The sequence below is a fragment of the Chlorocebus sabaeus genome, chromosome 5 (assembly GCF_047675955.1).
Source record: "Chlorocebus sabaeus isolate Y175 chromosome 5, mChlSab1.0.hap1, whole genome shotgun sequence".
Lineage (NCBI taxonomy): Eukaryota > Metazoa > Chordata > Mammalia > Primates > Cercopithecidae > Chlorocebus > Chlorocebus sabaeus.
In genome coordinates, this window is record NC_132908.1 from 85934106 (window position 1) to 85955466 (window position 21361).

At 57.1% G+C, this 21361-nt stretch overlaps 1 protein-coding gene across 1 annotated transcript in view; it reads right to left on the bottom strand.

Moving 5' to 3' along the window:
- ANKRD11 (ankyrin repeat domain containing 11) overlaps window positions 1-21361 on the bottom strand; it is a 154144-nt gene that overhangs the window by 25696 nt on the left and 107087 nt on the right. The window contains 1 exon segment of the mRNA XM_038008124.2: window positions 12590-12728. Within this exon segment, the coding sequence (XP_037864052.2) occupies window positions 12590-12728 (139 nt within the window).

The following is a 21361-nucleotide window of genomic DNA, read 5'->3' on the forward strand; positions in this document are numbered from 1 at the left end:
TCGTATGTCCTATGGGACAAGCCTGCAGGAGGGCACACACCTGGCCACATCGACCTGCGTCACATTCACGGGCAAAACCCCAAGTACTGCAGGCTGCCATTGCCACCACCAGCGAGTCTGTAAACAGTCCTCAGTGCATAGATCTGAGACAGCCCTTGAGCTCTGGCACCAGCCCCTCATATAACGCGGCAAACACAGTGGTGGGGGAGGTGGCCTCGCCACCAGCCAGTGAGCCCCAGCCCACAGCCATCACTGGCATAGCCACACCTCAGCAGCGAGCTTGGCCGTAGGTCTCTATGCGCGCATCCCATGCTTTCCCTGCACCCTCCATGCTGCCCAGGGGCCAGCCCTCCCCAGGCCTGCTTCTCATAGCCACCTCTACACAACAGAAGCAGACCCACGGCTGCCTCCCTCTAGGAAAGAGGTGGCGAAGCTGCCAGAGAAACCCCAGCTCCCCAACAGATAGCCCTCAAGTCCTCCTCTCTCCGGGAGGGGGCCCATGCTCAGTGAGCAGCTGCTATGCCCACAGTTGCCTGGAAAAGCAGCTGAGAACCTCTGCAGGGCCCTGAACCCCACGACCTAGCCATGCACATTCAGAGGCCTGTTCTCTCCGCCACCCAGAGCAGGGGTGTTAATGTTTTGGAGACATGAAGCCCCTGAGAACATGAGGAAAGCAGAACCCCTGAGATACAGACTTTGCAAAGCAGTACACAGCACAGGAGACTCCTGGGAGCATAAGGCATCTCCTTATTCCACTGACCATCAGAAGTCAAAAGCGAGTGGGCCCCACTCTGCTGCATGTGGCCGCTAGGGGTGGACACAGGGAGGTGGGGCGGTGTTAGGGCTGCAGAGGGAGGAGCCGGGGCAGAGTTGGGGCTGCGGAGGGAGGAGCCGGGGCGGTGTTGGGGCTGCGGAGGGAGGAGCTGGGGAGGAGTTGGGGCTGCGGAGGGAGGAGCTGGGGCGGAGTTGGGGCTGCGGAGGGAGGAGCTGGGGCGGTGTTGGGGCTGCGGAGGGAGGAGGTGGGGCGGAGTTGGGGCTGCGGAGGGAGGAGCTGGGGCAGTGTTGGGGCTGCGGAGGGAGGAGCTGGGGCGGTGTTCGGGCTGTGGTATGTTCAGATCCCAAAATGCAGATGTTACCATGCTCTTAAGTTATCAAAGGATCCTAGGAGGCGTGTGTCAGGGAACAGGCAAAGGCAAAGGTGTTCCTTAGAAGTCAGGCTTTAGAGTGGCAGGCCAGGAGACCACGCTGCACCCCCACTCTGAGGGGCAGTGAAGAGCTGCTTTCTATGGTAAACAGAACGTGTCCCGTTCCTGCAGGGCAGCCATCTCAGGTGCAGCCCACACCCTGTGTGTGCAGACTGGGCAGGACTCAGTGCCCCAGTGACTTCCTGGGTGGGCTCCAGGGCCCGAGCCTAAGGGTCAGGGCCACATCCCTCCCGCTCCTCACCAGGCCCTCCTTCTGCTTCTGCTCTGAGCTTTGGTGAAGAAAGACTGAGTTGGCTTCCCTCACGTGGCCAGGTCAGCTTTACAGGGCTCCCAAAAATTCGCATGGAAGGTGCTGCCAACCTCCTGGTGAATTCTGGTGCCTGGAGCCACCACAGGGACCCCGCTGTGCCCTAACTCAGGAAGAGCTCGCTCCCAGGAAGCAGCAACTTTTCACCCAGCTCTCCCAGTCCCGAAACAAGACACTGTACTTGTCCTGACACAACAAAAGTCCAATATGAAACCAGATCTCCCAGGATGCCAATTTCTCCACCGTGAAACAAGCACCTGCAGCTACGAGCATCCCCAAGGCCCACAACACGTACCAGACACCACCCGAGCTCCGGAGCCCAGCAAACCTGCATGTCTGTCAGGTCCGAGACACTGCCCACTCTAGGGGCTTCTGGGATAGAGGGGAAAGCCCCACCCACGGAGAGAGACCCCCGTGTGCCACAGCCTGCGGCTCAACAATGCCTGTTCTCCATTCCAGTCCAGAGACACCGCGGTCTGAGAGCAGTTGAGCGGGTCCCTGATGTGCACACACGCCGCAGGCACCTGCCCTGTCAGGTGCCACAGAAGTGGGTCCTGCAGGGGGGTCACGCACTGCCTGCCTGCCCCTCCTACCCCAGGCCTGGGCTGACCTGGAGCTGTGCGCCCGAGAAAGGCCCCTCTGAGAGGAGAGGCTGCAAAACCTGCTCCCGGCCCCTCCACACAGTGCAGAGTACAGCGGGTGTGGGGTGTTGTCTGCGGGTAACAAAAAGCTGAGAGCATCTGGAGCTACCCCTAGGAACAACCAGCAAGTTCCTGGAGCATTCTGCAAATTTCCTGTCTCTGCTGTCCGAACAGAAGTCAAATACAATTTCTATGAATTCCAAATGGTATTCACCAAGTTGCAAAGTGGAAAACATGCAGGTCTAGGGACTGAGTCCCAGCTACAGGCAGATGTGGCCCCGGGTGGGGGGTGGGAGCAACTCCACAGGACTCAGAAGCCCCCTTCCACTCCTGCTCCGCAGTCGGAAAATGGCCTGCAGGCTCTGAGGGCTTTATGGGTTCAGGCAGCCTGGGGCTGAGGGTAGAGGTCCAGGGAGAGCGGTGGAGGGCGCCAGGAAAGGCTGAGTCTTCCCAAGTCAAGTGTGTCGGCGGTGGCACCTCTGTCCACTGACCTGAGCCTGGGTGGCCACCCACCTCATCTTTAAGAAACAAGGCCTGTAGGACCTTTCTTCAAACCACATCCACCTTGCCAGCCCTCTGGGGTTGGCAGCACCTCAGTACCCAGATGGCCAATGGGAGATTCCACAGAACCCTCCCCTCCTCAGCACAGAGCTGAGACCTCCCCCACCATGAGCCCTTTCCTGCTGCTGGAGCATGGCCTTGGCCTGGGGCAGCAGGGGCTACAGTGGATGACACTTTTGGGAGCTGGAGCCCACTTCCTGCCCCTGCATCCAGCCAAGGCCTTTCTGAGGCAGCAAAGAGACTGGAGGTGAGCTTCCTGGGCAAATGGCAGCAGCAGCTGGCTCTGTGCAGGTGCGATGCGGGGGCTGTGACCTTCCTGGGGGTGCTCTGTGCAGGTGCGATGGGGGGGCTGTGACCTTCCCGGGGGTGCTCTGTGCAGGTGCGATGGGGGGGCTGTGACCTTCCCGGGGGTGCTCTGTGCAGGTGCGATGGGGGGGCTGTGACCTTTCCGGGGGTGCTCTGTGCAGGTGCGATGCGGGGGCTGTGACCTTCCCGGGGGTGCTCTGTGCAGGTGCGATGCGGGGGCTGTGACCTTCCCGGGGGTGCTCTGTGCAGGTGCGATGCGGGGGCTGTGACCTTCCCGGGGGTGCTCTGTGCAGGTGCGATGGGGGGGCTGTGACCTTCCTGGGGGTGCTCTGCAGGTGCGATGGGGGGGTTGTGACCTTCCTGGGGGTGCTCTGTGCAGGTGCGATGGGGGGGCTGTGACCTTCCTGGGGGTGCTCTGTGCAGGTGCGATGGGGGGGTTGTGACCTTCCTGGGGGTGCTCTGTGCAGGTGCGATGGGGGGGTTGTGACCTTCCTGGGGGTGCTCTGCAGGTGTGATGGGGGGGCTGTGACCTTCCTGGGGGTGCTCTGTGCAGGTGCGATGGGGGGGTTGTGACCTTCCTGGGGGTGCTCTGCAGGTGCGATGGGGGGGCTGTGACCTTCCTGGGGGTGCTCTGCAGGTGCGATGGGGGGGCTGTGACCTTCCTGGGGGTGCTCTGTGCAGGTGGGATGGGGGGGGCTGTGACCTTTCTGGGGGTGCTCTGCAGGTGCAATGGGGGGGCTGTGACCTTCCTGGGGGTGCTCTGTGCAGGTGCGATGGGGGGGGCTGTGACTCGCCTGGGGGTGCTCTGTGCAGGTGCAATGGGGGGGCTGTGACCTTTCTGGGGGTGCTCTGTGCAGGTGGGATGCGGGAGCTGTGACTCGCCTGGGGGTGCTCTGCAGGGAGTGTCTTCTCTATCTGGCTGCCTTTTTTTTTTTTTTTAAACAAGGTCTCACTCTGTAGCCAAGGAAGGAGGCAGTGGCGAAATCTCAGCTCACCACAGCCTCCACCTCCCAGGCTCAAAAGGCCCTCCTACTTCAGCCTCCAGAGTAGCTGGGACCATGGGTGGCTGTGCCACCACATCTGGCTGCTTTTAACATCCTCCCTTTGCTGTTGTGAAAACTTCATGTCAGAGTCATATTTAAATGTCATATTTAAATGTGTAATTACTGTTCTTTCTCCTGCTTATAATTCATTACACTTCTTGAATTTGAGGCTTGTGTTTTTATGAACCTTGAAAAGCCCTCTGCTGTCAGCCTCTGGAGCCGCCGTCTCCCTGCCCTGCTCTCTCCTCTGCCGAGGTGCCTGTTGAGCTGCATTCTCTCCTCCACAGCTTCCCGCTTCCTGTCTCATTTTCATTCTGTGCTCCAGTTTAGGCAATTTCTTTTGTTAGAACTTCCAATTCACCAATACTTTCTTAGGTTGTGTCTAACAAGCTACATCATCTGCCCACTGGGTTTTTTTATTTCAGTGATTCTAGTTTTCATTTCCAGATATTCCATATTCTTTAGAAACATCTGCACGATACTCGATGGTTTTAAATCCTCCAATGGATACTGTGCACTTAACCATCCCAGCATGTGAGGTCCCTGGGGCTGACCCCTGCTGACTCTCTCAGGACAGCTTTCTTCCTCAACGTCTGTAATTCCAACCGGGCTCTTCGTCTGTCTGCACTTGGAGCCGCGAGGCCTGGATGAGGATGGTGTGTCTCTCCAGGGAGGGTTTGTTGTTGTGGTGGTGGGGGCCTCAGGGAGTGTGGGGCATTTCCAGCAACGGCACAAATACAGATGCCAGCCCCACCAGAGGGCAGGACTGGGTCAGAAGTCTTTGTGGTGACCTCTGAAAGCCCCTCATCCCTCCTCAGTACCTGTCCCTCTTAGCTGGGGGAACAGTGTCTGCTCAGATAGCTCAAAGTGTCCAGGAAGTGTGGCCTTCTTGAGAGGACAAGCTTTTCGTGGGGTCTGGGCTCAGAGCCCCTTCCTCTACCTCCCTGGGAGGTCTGAGGTTGGGCTCCAATGCAGAGACCCTGAGGTAGGGCCGCAGGGATGTGGAGCTGTGTGGCCTCTGCTACTCATGTGAACAAATGCCTTTTGTATCAATCATTTAGCACCTCTAATTTCTAGGCTTTTCTAGCAAGACTTTTAGGGGACACAGGCCACGATACTGTCAACATAGGAAAATGTGCGACTCCCGCATCCCACCATAAAACTCAAAGATGTCAAAATACATTCTTGATTCTGCTACACAAAGGGATGTTTCCATGGTGATATTTTCAAACAAGAGAAAGTTCATGGCCAATGGCGGTTACAGCTCATGGAACGGATGGGCAGGGCCGGGTACAGCTTTGTGGCGTGGCTGCTGCTCACAGATTCTGTCCACTTCACTAAAACCAAACATCTGGCCTCATCTGGACGTTCACAGCCATGAAATACAGCACTTCTGGCCAAGAAGTCTAATCACAGCCCATCTCCACCAGGCGGATGGTCCAGATCACCAAGTTCCCACCCAAGCACTGAGCTCAACTCACACAAACGAGGGCGCAGCAGTCCTCCCACCGACACCCACTCGGGGCAGCAAGACAGGAGCTCCAAACGAGGGCGCGGCAGTCCTCCCATCAACACACCCTCGGGGCAGCAGGACAGGAGCTCCACACAGCCTGTCCTGGGCCAACAAGAGAAGCTGGCAGGGCCCGCGCTGAGTCCTGTGAGCCACCGTGTGTGGTGAGAAGGGCTTCTCCTTCCAATCTCCAGGTTTCTCTCTGTTTCTGCCTTCTTTCTGTCAGTTACCATTATTGATCACTTAAAGAAAGACAGGGCCTACCCCGTCTGCTGCGTGACCTCAGCCCTCCTGCCTGCCGATAGGAGCTGGGGTCATCTCTTAGGCCTTTCAGCTTCAGCTTCTTCTGTAGTATATGTGAAGGGGTCATACAGAGATGAGGCTGTGCGTCCAGCCCTTGCCTGCACGACCTCCATGCCTTCCCCATCTCCAGGCGGGGGTGAGGTGGAAGGACCAGTTCCACAGGAAGCTTGTGGAGGCAAACAGGGTAACGTGGCAAGGGTGGGAAGGAGCAGGGTCTAAGCCCCATGGTGGTTTCACCAGCATTCAGCTGTCACCATGGTGAACAGGAAGCCAAGAAGGAAGGAAGCAACGTCAGCAAAAGGGCTCAGATGACAACCGAACAGCTTCCCACCCTGGGCCTCCTTTGCACACACACAGCGTCGTGGGTATTTTAAAATAAACAAGATCAACGTCCAAACCTGCACTGAGGCCTGAGTTGTGTCCGTCACTCCTGCAGGGCACAGGCCTGCCTGGTCGATTGAGAGGCGGTGAGAGCACAGGGCTAGGGGGGGCTCCTCTGTCAAGGGGCCACAGCTCCTCACACAGCAGAGCTTTACAGATGAAAGGGCTGAGAGGCACAGAAAGGTTGAGAAATGGGCCCAAAGTCCCACCGCAGGGAGCCACGAGGCAGCAGATGCCCCCGCGCGCCCCCCCCCCCTCGGCTGATGGCTCCCACGGCAGCCACCACCTTTATCCTGAGTCCTGGGGTCCTGTCAAATCGCTGAGCCCACGGTGGTCTGGTGGACCCCAGCTTGTCTGTGTTGTGTTGACAACATGGGCCTGGCTATCGGCCCAAGTGCACTTCTGAGGGGAGTCAGGGAGGCCTCTGCTGCAGCTTGGGGAGTATGGACTTTTAAACAGGAAGAACCTTCCCTTTGTGTGAGAAACCGCTTACGTCCAGAGAGGAAAGGCGGCTGGGAAGTAGTAGGGCCAGAGACCAATCACGCGGAGTTCTTCATCGTGTGGAAGTCTTTTATTTTCATGAGCTTTTTCATGAGTGCCTGAGTGTGGTGGCTCTTAGGGTAGCCCCAGAATCCTCACCATGGCAACAAGAGCTGGCCACCACCCTCACCACGACCACCACGGCCTTTGCTGCAGCCCCACTCTGCCTCCCCGCAGGCTGCTTGCATGCCAGCACCATGGCCACGCACCCTCTGGCAGGACCGAAGTCCTCTGTATTCAGAGGCCGACCTTGCTTTCCTGAGGCTCAGGAGGTAGCAGAGGGTCAGGCTGCGGCAGGGGCCCCCGTGTAGCCAGGAAAGGAGGAAGAGTCTGCTGAGGTTTCTCGGGAAGGAGATGGTGTGGAAGTGACTGTGGCTCTGGTCCTGCCTGGTAGGAGTTCTACAGGGGAGGGGCCTGGCCTTGGGCTGGCCCTGCCCTGCGTGGGATCCGTGCCTTGCATGGTGTTCTTGGGGTCTGTGCTCTGTGTGGGGTCTGTGCCCTGCGTGGGGTCTTTGCCCTGCGAGGAGTGTGTGGGATCCATGCCCTGCGTGGGGTCTGTGCCCTGTGTGGGGTGCGTGGGGTCTGTGCCCTGTGTGGGTGCCTGCCCTGTGTGGGGTCTGTGCCCTGCGTGGGTGCCTGCCCTGTGTAGGGTGCGTGGGGTCTGTGCCCTGTGTGGGGTGCATGGGGTCTGCTACGTGCTCGGTGAGAAACTGCATCAGGGCTGCCCGCCGTGTGTTGCTAACATCCCCACACACGTGAGTGCCTTGGGACCCTCGTCAGGACACTGAGCTGAGGCCACCGGTCCACAGCACACTGCAGTGCACACGCCCTTCGTGGCAAGAGGCTCCTGGGGTGCCATGCTCTCCAGGCACCTGCCCTGCCTGCGAGCACAGCCTGGCCCCTGCTGCACTCTGCTCTCTCTGCCCGCTCGGGTCCACTGCGGCTGAGTGGATGGGAGAAGCCTCTTCCACTTCACACACGCGTCGCCTCTAGCACTGGGCAAGGTCTGGCATTCAGAGTTCCAAGATCCCACAGACCCCCGTGGCTAAGTCTGTCTTCCCTCCAGGAACGGGGAAGCAAGAGCCGTCAGGGCAGCCGTCTCCTATCTGAGGCACCAGGAACAAACATGACGTCAGGAAAAGACTGAAGGTGCCAAGCACCTAACGCTGAAGGAGCCAGCATGTGCCCACCAGCACTGCAGAGCACACACCCCAGGCACCAGAGACCAGGGTGTTATTCACAGGTCAAAGCAAAATAAGAAAATCATAATTTTTCCCCTTGTTCCAAAGAAACATCCACGTGCAGAGGGCAGGCAGCTTCAGCCCATGGCGCTCCTGATGAGGGCTCCCTCGCGGCTGCCCCAGGACAAGCAGGACCCCGGCGGTCCTAGGCAGGGAGAAGCGAGACTCAGGGTCACAGACGAAGGTGCAGGAGAAACAGCGGGGCAGGAGGCTCCCCAGAACCCCAGGGAGGCCAGGCAATGAGGCACAACAACCTCAAAAACATGCGCTGATTGACTGATTATTTATTTATCTATTTTATTTTTTACGGACAGGGTCTCACTCTGTCGCCCAGGCTGGAGTGCAGTGGCGCAATCACGGCTCACCGTAGCCTTGACCTCTTGGCCTCGAGGGACCCTCCCACCAAAGTGCTGGAAGGGTGTGAGCCACTGTGCCTGGCTACTTTTAGATTTTTTAAGTGTTGGGAAAACTTACACATATGAAAAAGTAGACAAAGTAGTATAATTTGAAGCAAATCCCAGATATCATATAATTCAATATGAATGCTTTCAGTGACCAGGGTTTTTAAACTGAGATGAGACCACCATTGAGGTGGTAGAGGACAGACTTCAAAAGCAGATACAAGAGGCCCCAGGCAACCAGGGCAGGCAGAGCAGGGCAGGCAAGATGGGATCAAAGTCCCAGGGCAAGCTGGTCTGAGAGGGCTCGGTGGGCAGAGCTGTCTTGGGGCCAGGACATGGCAGGTGCCTTCCCACTCCTTGCTGCACCCACAGCCCTTACAGAGGTCTGGTCCTGGGACAGGCTCTCGCCTGGCACTCTGGAACGCGCAAAGGTGATGGTGCCACATGCTCACGTCTGCCCGGACAGCCTCCAGGCTGCTGTGTAGGGACCACGCAGATGCACAGCCTTGGGGAGTGCTTTAAACTGCGCTGATTCACGACAGACAGAACCACGTTGTTCTTGGCAGGCCGCCCCTAGCCCTGACTAAGCACTGCAGAGGCTGCATCTCCATGGGACTGGACCACGGGCAGGGCTGACTCCACCCCACGTGTGGGAGGCGGGAAGCCATCCCCAAGGCAACACGGAAGTCTCTGAGGGAGGTGTGCCAGCCTCTCCCACTTGGACACAGCCAGGGTACCTGGGACAGTGGTGACCCTGCATCCCTCCCACCATGGCAAGGGGCACTGGCTGCGCCTGCTCAGCAGAGGGCGCTGCAGGGGCACTGCAGGAGGAGGGCCTGGCAGAGATGCCTGGGTGCACCCACACCTCTCCAGAGGGGCCTGACTCCTGGGGACCAGAGAAGAGTCTCTCGTCTGTCCCATGTCGGTTACCCCTGCGCCAACGTTTCTCTTCTCATCCCTGCTGCGGCCACCAGATGGGACGGCCGAGGTGTGCGCCTCTCCCTCCACCCTACTCGTTTCTGAGCAAGAGCTGCTCCTCTGGGGGAAGGCGGGGGGCGCAGCGTGTGTGAGAGTCACAGCACCCAGCAGCCTGCCTCCTGGCCCAGGGTGGGGCTGAACGCACTGGAGTTGGACTTGCTACTATTTATTTATTTAGAGAGGGAGTCTTGCTCTGTCGCCAGGCTGGAGTGCAATGGTGCAATCGTGGCTCACTGCAACCTCCGCCTACTGGGTTCAAGCAATTCTCCTGCCTCATCCTCCTGCGTAGCTGGGGTTACAGGCGCATGCCATCACGCCTGGCTAATTTTTGTGTTTTTAGTAGAGACGGGGGTACAGTTTCTTCATGTTGGCCAGGCTGGTCTCGAACTCCTGACCTTGTGATCCACCCACCTCGGCCTCCCAAAGTACTGGGATTACAGGCGTGAGCCACTGCACCCGGCCGTGGACTCGCTACTTTAAGAGGGTCCTGGTTAAAATGCAAGCTTCTAGGATAAGCAATGCTCCACATTCATACATCAGAACAATCTTCCTAGGAAATCTAGTTTTGCGACATTAAACAAGAAGTTACTAAAATTGGCCCCAAAAGGGTGATAAACACAGGAGGACAAATACTATATTTCTTAGGTCTTTCTGTCACAGTCCTTGCCTGGAAAATTCTATTTTCAAAATGTTCTTTACTGTTTTCCCACCTCACAGGGATTCTCACCTACCCTTGTCCTCACCTGGGCCTGCCCCTCACAGAGAAAGGACGTGGTGTCCAACACACAGTTCCAGAAGCGCTCAGAGCTGTGGCAGAAAATATCCCAGAGACCCACAGACAGTGAGAACGGCCTCAGTGGGCAAGCAGGGCTGGCACCAGGCAGGCACTAACCATCAACAGACAGACCCCGGAAGATTCTGACAACACAGCAGGGCCCTGGGGGAGAGCTTCTCTCCACGATGACGAAACGGCCACCACAAAGAGACCTGACCAGCCAGACGGGGTGGGCACCGGGTAGCCCTGGGAATGCCATCTTACCAAGCGGGATCATTCCCCTAGGAAGCAGAAGCAGATGCTTGTCTCATTAACCCTTTCAGCAACACTTCCAGAGACATCACAGAAACACCTCAAAGGTCTGAGGCCAACTCCACATGGCCACTGTACAAAGAGCTAACAACTACGCATCAATGTGACGGCCTTCTACAACCAAAACCAGCATGGGACCAAAAAGAGCAAGCACAGGGTTTTCAGGACTGGACTGATTTTCTCTAGGCCTAAAGCCCGAGAGGACACAGCACCGCTGGGAGCTCCCAGGAGTCGCCCAGGCCCTCCCTTCTGGGGGCTGAGGTCCCTCGCAGGACCTGTCCACACATTCTGTCGACTCACTTCCCTGTGCCTCCCAATGTTCTTCCTTGGAGCTGTCCGCTGCTGGGAAGAGGAGTCCTCCCGGGCCTGTGCTGGTGTCCCTGCAGCCTTCCTGTCCCCAGATGTGCTGGCCCAGAGACAGGAGCCATGTGCCTGGCACTGCACCTGCCCCTCACTTCCCACCTGGGAAAACCAGCCCTCTCCGCTGGCCTTTCACTCGGCAGAGTCTCCACCTGGCTACTGTGAGCACATCCCTGGAGCACCCCACATAGGACAGGAGGGGCCACGGGCCTGTGGCAGCCACACTATCATCAAGGCTGAAGCTTCCTGAGCTGTGCTGACAAAAGCCGGGGCCTGGATCCTCTTTACCGGCTGTGCCTGCTGCTGTTCCTCTTCAACAATCTCCTTAGTATCACGAGCCCCTATCACCTGGACCACTTCCCCGTCTGCTCTCAAACCCACATCCTGGCACAGCCTCTACGCCTTGTGCTATGGCTGCATTCAAGGAGTCTTAGGAGGCCAGGGACAGAGCCCAGGGCCTGACATAGCACGTCAGGCCGGTTCACTCCAGGCTTTGTGGCTAGCTTAGTGCTCTACTGCCTCCAACTTTCCCCAGCAGGGCTGTAGAGAAGCTGGATGACCAGGAGGACAAGGAGGCCTCTGGACACAAGAATCACCAAAGAACAAGCATGGCCAGCGCAGAGGCCTGGGCTCCCCGCTGAGCAGCTCAAGACAGAATCCACTGGAAGGGGCACTGCAGGAGGCGCTGAACCCGCCAGGAGTGTGTGCACATGAACACACACAGGCTTGCACATGGGCACACATGGGCACACAGGCATGAACACGCACACATGGGCACATACATGCACACGGACATATGCACATGGGCGCACATATACCCAGGCACACACAAGCACACATACATGGGCACACACAGGAATACACACATGGGTGCACATATACACAGGCACACACATGGGCACACACAAGCACACATACATAGGCACACACATGGGCATACACAGGCGCACATACAGGCACATACGGGTACACACACACATGCACACACACGGGTACACATACAAGCACATGGGCACACACAGGCACATGTACACAGATACACGGGCATGTGCCCATGGGCGCACACACAGGCACACACACGGGTACACACACAAGCACATACACGGGTACACACACAAGCACATGGGCACATACACAGGCGCACACACACACAGGCACACACAGGCACACAGGCACACAGGTACACACTCTGGCATAGGCACATGCACACAGCACACGCATTCCTGCTCTGCAGCCTCAGACCCCACCTGCGCTTGGGAAGACTTCCCTGCCTCCTGCTCACTTTTAGGGCTTCCTTTGGTTTTTACTACAAGCAATGGAGCTTCTTCCTGTGCCTTTGTGGCCCTGAGGGGAACCACTGTCTCTCTCCTGTGTCCAGCTGTCAGAAGACCCACAGGTCAGAAGCCCTATACCTCGCCCAGGGTTGGACACGCACCAGGTGCATCTCCACGCGTGTGGGACCCGAGAGTGAAGCTCTCCAATCACGCGTGTGGGACCCGAGAGTGAAGCTCTCCAATCAGCCCTGGGGGCCTGAGCCTCGGGTGAAGAGGAGGTGGCACGTGGGGGCCTGTGCCCTGCCCCTGCTGCCCCTTGCCTGGACGGCGTGCAGGGTGCTACCGTGGGTCCCAGTGCAAAGCCGGAGGTGCGGGGACTGGGGACACCCTGCCTGGGCTGCTCCGGGCAGCCTGTGGAGGGCTGAGTGCAGGAGGGGCCGCGGGCTGGTACCTGTGTCCGAGTCCTTCTGCTCCCCATTGGCGCCCGCAGTGAAGGGCAGCTTCCGCTTACTGGCTCGCTCCCTCACCTCCTTCCCGCCATCGCCACGCTCCAGTTTTGGGGTCTTGGTTAGAGAAACTTTATCTTTATCCTAGAAAAGAAAGGGATACATTCAATCGTGATTCCCAAATTACATTCTTAAGCTCTCAAGATTTTGTTTCATGTGCCAGGAGAAGCAAATCTCTTATTTGGGCAACGAACACCCTCCCTGCGCCCCAGGGTGTGGCTGTGTGAGGCGGGTCACTGACCGCAGAACCTTTTCACCCAGAAGCCTGGGGCCAGGCTGTGGTTCAGCCCTGATTCTGGCCCATTTCTCATCCTGCGCACCGGAGGGACGCTCAGGAAATCACTGGTGTGTGTGTGGAGAAAGCAGAGGAGACAGACACGTGCTACCTCCCACTCCACTCCTGCCTTCCTGGGAGGTACTGAACAATGAGGAAAAACAAGGGCTTTGCCTTCCCAAAAGAGAGGCGTTGCCACACACAGCCAAGTTCCCATCAGGAGCCTCCTGTGGAGTGAAGGCCAGCAGGGTCTCCAGCGGGGGCATGTCTTCAGGTGAGTGGCCGGGTGTGGCTCCCTGTAGCCTGAGTTCTGAGTTCTGTCAGAGCACTTCTTACTCTGCCTGTTTCACACTGGCTGTGCTGTAGTTTTGCCTTTTCCATTCCCGAACATGGACTTTTCCACTGTTCTAGAGGACACTGAGCAGCCCCTAGCCCCATCTCTGCCCTCCCTGGAGCTCCAGGAAGGAGTTCCTGTGGGGTAGCAAGAGCCCCTCGCAGGCCTAAATGCAGGGCCCACCCACCAGGCAAGAAGCAGGGCAGAGACTGTGAAACCCCAACTCCATCCAGCCCCGGCCCCAAGGTTGGCCTTGAGCAAGCACTGCCTCAGTGGCATAATCCACTGGCTGGAAGACGTGCCCTGGGGATGGGGAAGGGAGCCTGTGTGACGCACACAGCGCTCGGGACGTGGGGAGGCAGACGGTGCGACACACACAGCCCCTTTCCCCATCAGTAAGCCTTCTTTCTGGAACTTTCCCTAGGTAAGCTGCCGGCAAATACCGTGTGCAGTGGTCAGCGTTGCCTTCAGAGCACTGGAGGCCTCAGCTGCTCCAGGGCTGAGATGCCCAACTGTTCCTGGGAGAAGCCCAAGCATCCCCAGCCACGGTCCTGCCTCCTGGGACCCAGATGCATCTTCTAGCTTGACTGATCAACACTGCATCCACCAAACCTGGCAGTTAACCAGACATCCCTGAGTGACCATGAAAGCGCTTTCGAGAACATGCTGCAAGCTCAGAGGGCAACTGGACTTAAAGAGAAGCTGCCAAGCAGACCAGAGCCATGACAATGTGCCCACCTCTCCAGTGAGACACGGGGACAGGAGGAGGGTCCCAGACAGGTCTCTGGTGAGATGGGGCCTCTCCAGTGAGACACGGGGACAGGAGGAGGGTCCCAGATGGATCTCTGGGGAGATGGGGCCTCAGGAATGCAACACCCACTCCAGCAGTGCAGGTCCTTCCGGCCCTCGACCTGGGTGCCCAGATGCAGCTCATCTGCTGCCTGGCTGCAGCTCCACCGAGCTTTTCTATGGCCCCCTCGGAGTGCAGTCCCCACCTGGAATGCGAGAGGCATCCTCCTCGGGGCCGGGGAATGACAGGAAAGAATGGCACACACCAGGAAGAAGCTCCAATCTTAAACTCCTTCCTCCAAGAACACTCCTGGCCAGTGTGTGGGTTCCATCAGACATCTGAAGAGAGGCTACCATAACGCTAATTTCAGAACCTGATGAGGGGTGGGTTCTACTACACAAGTGAAGAGGCCACCATAACCCGAATCTCAGAACCTGATGAGGGCATTCTACAATAAGAAGATTATAAACCAACATACCTTATGAACACAGACAGGATATGTATAAAAAGGTAACACAAATGATAGGAACAAGAATAGACTTGAGAATGCAAGAAATTTAAAAAGCAATGCATTTCACCACACTAAGAAAAGAAAGGGAGGAAAACCATGTGCTCATTCCAACAGCTCCAGAAAAGGCCTGTGATGAAATTCCAGTTTGTGGTGTGGCAGGAAAGCCCCAAGCTGATCAAGGCCTCCGGGAGTCTGGACAGAAGGAACACGGTCCTCAGGGCCACGGTCAAGGCAAGACTGCCTACAGGCCCCTCCGCCAGGCACTTCACTAAAGAAAACACCCAGATAGACAGTGGACACCCGAAACGGTGTTTCTCATCAGGAAAATGCAAATGACAGCCACGAGGAGATGCACACCAGCACCTCCACCAGGACAGCTGGGAGAAGGCAGGCTCGGCAAACGCCGGCGAGGCTTCGAGGGAGAGCTGCGGGTGCGTTTCCCGTGACGTGTTCACAAACAAGCACAAGGCTGTTCAAAGGCTGTTTTCTTCGTAATACAAAAAATGACACAACTAAACTGCCCGTCGAAAGGCAAATGAACAATTCTAGAATACAAATGGAATACCGCCGGGGATGTGAGCCGCGAACACGGGGGGTGTGTAACATAAACACGGGGTGTGCACCATGAACACGGGGTGTGCACCATGGAAAGGGGGGTGCATAGCATAACCACCGAGGGTGAGAGCCATGAAAACGTGGTGTGCACGGGAAACACCAGGGGTGCGCGCAGTAAACACAGGTGTGTGCAGCCTCGTGGAGCGGCCCTATGCATACAGTGGCAGATGCATCTGGCAACCAAGCTGGGAACATCTGTACCCCAAAGAGAAGCCCTCCTCTGGAATCAGACTGGGCTCAATCCCTTTCTTCACACATGGAAGCTTCTAGAAGACAGCACAGGAGGCCATGTTCACCACCAGAAGAAAACACACACCACACCACCATGTGACGTCACCACATGCCCATCCACGTGCCCGTCCACCCACCTGTCAGTGTTGCTGACGTCAGGCCCACACTGAGTGCTGGCAGGGGTGCGGGTTCCCTGGTGGTTCTTGGGGCACACTGGCTCATCGACAGAAGGGCCCACAAATGCTGGGCATGACCACAGTCACGAAGGGAGAGAATGCCAAATGCCAACAGTAGCAAAATCCTGCAAGTCAGACACTGTGGAGCAACCAGTGTCTCCCACGGAAATCTCAACAGCCAAAACCTACCAGTGGAGACAGAAGTCAGGGCAGAGGTGACTTTTGGAACGGGGAACGTTACTGAAGGCCCCGAGGACTCTGAATATTGTGTATTCTCACCTGGGTGGTGATTATCCCTGGTTTTACAGATGAAATTACCAGTTATAATAACGCATATCTATAGTTCACTTTAAAAGCTCACAAGTTTCTTTTTCGCCTCCCAGCTCCTTACACCTCAGCGAGCTGTGCAGGGAAAAGCACGCACGGGCAAGGCACCTGGGTGACACAAGGCTCGCCTCCAGCTGCCCACAACGGGGAGTGTGGCACAGCCACCAGGAAGGCGGCTGCCATCAACCTGGGCTCAGAGCCTGCCGGGCAGCTGGGGTGGGACAGGCCCTGTTTCGGCCCCTCTGAGCTTTCCTCACCAGCACAAGAGGACTGTCAGCAGGAACCACCTGCACGTGCTACAGAATGTTCTCATTTTCTAAATGCAAATACCTCAAACATTAAATCCGATCCTTATCAGGTACCTCTTCTAAAGCCCCACTATGCCCCAAGGACCACCAGATAGTGACAGCCATGGCACAAGACCCTGCCGGGCCCACCAGCCCGCTGGTCACCTGGCTCCTCCTCATGACCCGAGGTGGGCTCTGCACACGTCACATGCAGATTCTCCATCACACCATGACTTCCACTCATGGGAAGCACACACACAGCAAAGAGAACGTTGTAGTGACTGAAAAATGGCCACGTCCAGTTGATACCCTTCCCCGGAGCTCAATCTTTCTTACAAGAACGAGAATCGTGTTGTCCACTGACTGCAGCACAGAGATGCCATCCAGCCCCTCCGGTTCCATTCCCAGCTCAGCTGCCTTGGTATCTGAACTGCCTGTGTGCGGGGTCTGCCTGTGTGGGGAGTGTGGGGTGCGGGGTCGGCCTGTGTGCAGGATGCAGGGTCAGCCTGTGAGGGGGGTCGGCCTGTGTGGGGGGTCTGCCTTTGTGTGGGGTGTGGGGTGCGGGGTCTGTCTGTGTGGGGGGTCGGCCTGTGTGCGGGGTCGGCCTGTGTGCGGGGTCGGCCTGTGTGGGGGGTCGGCCTGAGTGCGGGGTCGGCCTGTGTGCGGGATCTGCCTGTGTGCGGGGATCTGCCTGCGTGGGGGGATCTGCCTGCGTGGGGGGATCTGCCTGTGTGCGGGGTCGGCCTGTGTGCGGGGTCGGCCTGTGTGCGGGGTCGGCCTGTGTGCGGGATCTGCCTGTGTGCGGGGTCGGCCTGTGTGTGCGGGGTCGGCCTGTGTGTGCGGGGTCGGCCTGTGTGCGGGGTCTGCCTGTGTGCGGGGTCTGCCTGTGTGCGGGGTCGGCCTGTGTGCGGGATCTGCCTGTGTGCGGGATCTGCCTGTGTGCGGGGTCTGCCTGTGTGGGGAGTCGGCCTGTGTGCGGGGGTCGGCCTGTGTGGGGGGGTCGGCCTGTGCGGGGGATCGGCCTGTGTGGGGGGGTCGGCCTGTGTGCGGGGGTCGGCCTGTGTGCGGGATCTGCCTGTGTGGGGGGGTCGGCCTGTGTGCGGGATCTGCCTGTGTGGGGGGGTCGGCCTGTGCGGGGGTCGGCCTGTGTGGGGTGTCTGCCTGTGTGCGGGGTGTCTGCCTGTGTGGGGGGGGTCTGCCTGTGCGGGGGTCGGCCTGTGTGGGGTGTCTGCCTGTGTGCGGGGTGTCTGCCTGTGTGGGGGGGTCTGCCTGTGTGGGGGGGTCTGCCTGTGTGCGGTGTGTGTCTATGTGGGGGGGTCTGCCTGTGTGGGCGGGTCTGCCTGTGTGTGGGGTCTGCCTGTGTGGGACCGCCTGTGGGGGGGGTCGGCCTGTGTGTGGGGGGTCGGCCTGTGTGTGGGGGGTCGGCCCGTGTGCGGGGTCTGCCTGTGTGCGGGGTCTGCCTGTGTGTGGGGGTCTGCCTGTGTGGGGGTCTGCCTGTGTGCGGGGTCTGCCTGTGTGCGGGGTCTGCCTGTTTGTGGGTCTGCCTGTGTGTGGGTCTGCCTGTGTGTGGGGGTCGGCCTGTGTGCGGGGTTGGCCTGTGTGTGGGGTCTGCCTGTGTGCGGGGTCTGCCTGTGTGCGGGGTCTGCCTGTGTGTGGGTCTGCCTGTGTGTGGGGTCGGCCTGTGTGTGGGGTCTGCCTATGGGCTCTCTTCTGTTCCACTCACCCATGGGCCTGTCCCGCTGCCAAGAGGAAGCAATGACACCACACTGCGTCCTCCAATTCTGTTCTTTCTCAAGGCGGCTTTGGTTATTCCACGTCTTTTTAATTTCCCTATTAACTCTGGAATCGTCTTATGAATTTCTACCCAAAAAAGCCCATGGGGATTTTGGCTGGCATCACACTGACACTATATATCAATGTGGAGAGAGATCCGAGGGTCTCCTGATAATGAATATTGTATCACTCTCCATTCAGGTATTGCTTAATTTCTCTCAGGAATACTTTGCAGCTTTCGGGGTACAGGTTTTGCAGCACATCTTTGGTCAAATTTACTCCAAAACTATCTGTATTTTTGACACTGCTGCAAACATATTTTTATAACTTCAGCCCTCTATTATTTATGAGTATTTAGAAATACACTTCTGCACACTGGAACACCATGCTACGCTCAATGATTCTTGCAGCTTTTGGACAGACGTCTTGGGCTTTCCTCACTAGATGTCTCTGACTAAAGACAGTGTTCCTCTTTCCTCTTCAGTCTGACTTTCGTGTAGTGGACCGTGCTGCCTGGAGCCTGCAGGACGATGCTGATTGCGGTGGAGAAGGCCGGTGTTTGTCTGTTCTCAATTTTAGGTGGAAAGAATTCAGTCTTTGACGTTAAATATGAAGTCAGTTGCAGGTTTTCACAGAAGCTCTTTATCAGGTTGAGGAAATTCCCCTCTATTCCTAGTTTGCGGAATTATTTTTTAAAATAATGAGTGTGTTGACTTTTGTCAAATGTTTTTGCTGCATTAGTTGGTATGATCACAGGGTTTTCTTTTTTCCGTCTAATAATAGAACAACTCGAACTGATTGATACTGGAGGTTCAACCTTGAATTCCTGGAATCAACCGTACTTGGTTGGTCATGGTACATGATTCATTTTATTTTATAAACTGATGAATTCAATTTGCTAAAATTCTTTCTAAAATGTTTATGTCTGTGTTCGTGAGGCCACTGGTCTGTGGTCTTCTTATCCTGCCGTGTCTTTTTCTGGCCTTGGCATCAGGGTAGTACTGACACAGCAACTACCCAACTAGATACAAAACAGGAACCTCCATGCTCACCTCACACCACACACACAATATAACTAGAAATGGGCCATAGACCTACATCTAAGAACGAAAACTCTAAAACGTACAGAACACAGGAAAAACTTCTGTGACGTTCATTTGCCAAAGATAGGATTTTAAGAGAGAGCATGAGTTCTAGAAGAAAAAATTAAATAGAGTGGACTTCTATCTTGGGAGCTGGGCAAGAGTGAAGACATGGGGGCTGCTCAGAGCAGGAGGAAAATGCCTGACTTTACTGTGAGTAGCTGGAAACAAACCAACAAACAAAACAGGACAGGCTGGTAGTTCATGCCTGTGATGCTGAAGCTGAAGGATCACTTGAGCTCAGAAGTTTGAGACCAGCCTGGGCAACATGGTGAGACCCCGTCTCTACAAAAAATACAAAAATTAGCAGGGTGTGCTGGTATGCTCCTGCGGTCCCAGCTACAAGGGAGGCTGAAGTAGGACTGCTTGAGCCTGGGGCAGAGTGGAGGGGTGTGGAGGGATGCAGAAGTTGCAGTGAGCTGAGACTGTACCACTGCACTCCAGCCTGGGTGACAGAGCCAGACCCTGTCAACCACCCCTCCCAACACACACACACACACACCCCCGAACCCAGAACACAGCTACCTTACTGGAAAAGCCCAGAGTGAAATCCACGCATCCCTCACAGCACATGTGTGAACAGAACTCCCGTCGACAACATGAGGACCAGTTTATCAAGTCTCTCTTCTCCTTAAGCAAGAGAACAACTCGAAGCAGCTGAGAGCAGGCGTCAGAGCTGAGGCTGCCTTCGAATCACGATACCCTGCCTCGTGCGCCAACACAACCTGCTCTCTGTGGCTCTCCGGGTCTTTCTTGTCTCACGCTACCCTGCCTGGACTGCCTTCCCTGCAAGTCCACTGACGAAGGGCTCCACCCGCCCAGCCTGCTGGTGTGTCAAGCGGCTCAGAGAACCACCTCCTCAATCAGCATTTCTGAGACCTGAGCCAGGAGAGCTCCCTCCTCCCTCCGCTGCTTGTTCATCTTCATCAGCCCAGGTACAGAGAAGAACAGGAGTGACAGTCGCCACCTCACCATCAACGCCAGTGCCAGGCTCTCCTTTCCTCATACGCCTTCTGCATCCTACCCAGGCCACCACTACCGCCCTGACCCTAAAGCCTGCGGGCACGGAGCTGGGATCCTCTAGGAAGCGCGGGCCCGGTTCACTCAGCAGTCTGTTCACACAGCCACTCCAAACTCCAGCATCAGACCCTCGAGGGCACAACCCAAACATCTCTGTTCGCAGAGCACAACCCAGGTGCAGAAGCCAAGAAATCCTTTCACAGACATTCTGAGGTCCCGGGAACCCAACCCGCGTCACCCATGTGCCCACATCACCATGTGCCTGCATCACCCATGTGAACATGACGGGTTCTGATCCAAATACACAGTTCACGCCTCCACACTCTCGGGGTGAAACCACACCATCCACCACCTCTTTGGGAGACAGTGCTCATTGGAGGCATGGAGCATGCTGAAACCGAAGCTTGGTGGTAGTGGCAGGAGCTCAAGAGGACGGCAGCGAGGCCTGGGCTGTGTGCACAGTATTCTGCACCCTTGCAGAGCTGGGCTGCTCCCCGTGAATGCTGAGTCCCAGGACTCAACCCCACAAGATGAGGAAGATGAGGCCAGGGCAGCAACATAAAGCTATCCCAACGCTCTAAGCACTTAGCCACAGAAGAGCAGGAACCACCAGGAAGCGTGACCTGCCCTTGCGCCTTTCTGTCTCACCGTGAAGGTGCACATCGGCACCCTGACACCCACCTCCTCAGGAGCTCGCACATCGGCACCCTGACACCCACCTCCTCAGGAGCTCGCACATCGGCACCCTGATACCCACCTCCTCAGGAGCTCAGCAGGACATGCCCACCCCAACTGCCAAAGCCACTCTCCACGGGCTTCACAGACAGGTGCGTCCCCGCGTGTGAGCTCGGCAGTGTGGTGCTGACCAAGCACTGGCTTCAGCTCATCCTTCACTGGTGGCCACAAGCCATGGTACCCACCCGGCCCTGCACACGGCACCAGAGCTCGGGACTGAGCAAGTGGGAGCAGACACCTGGACACTGCCCAGACATCAAGGGTCTCAGAGCTGCTGTCGTTCAGCACCTGCACATGTCGGGGTTCACAACATGCTTCACAATTCACCAAAAAGAAGTGAACTGAATCGCCACCATGTTGTTGCTGAGAGGAAGGCGGTCTTGCTGGTTATGTTCCCATGTGGAATCCCTGCTGAGCTCACACCAAACCCACAATGTGAGCAGAGAAGCCGCAGCACAGCAGCACAGGAAGCAGCGAGGGGCCTCACAGGTAGTGACCTGGG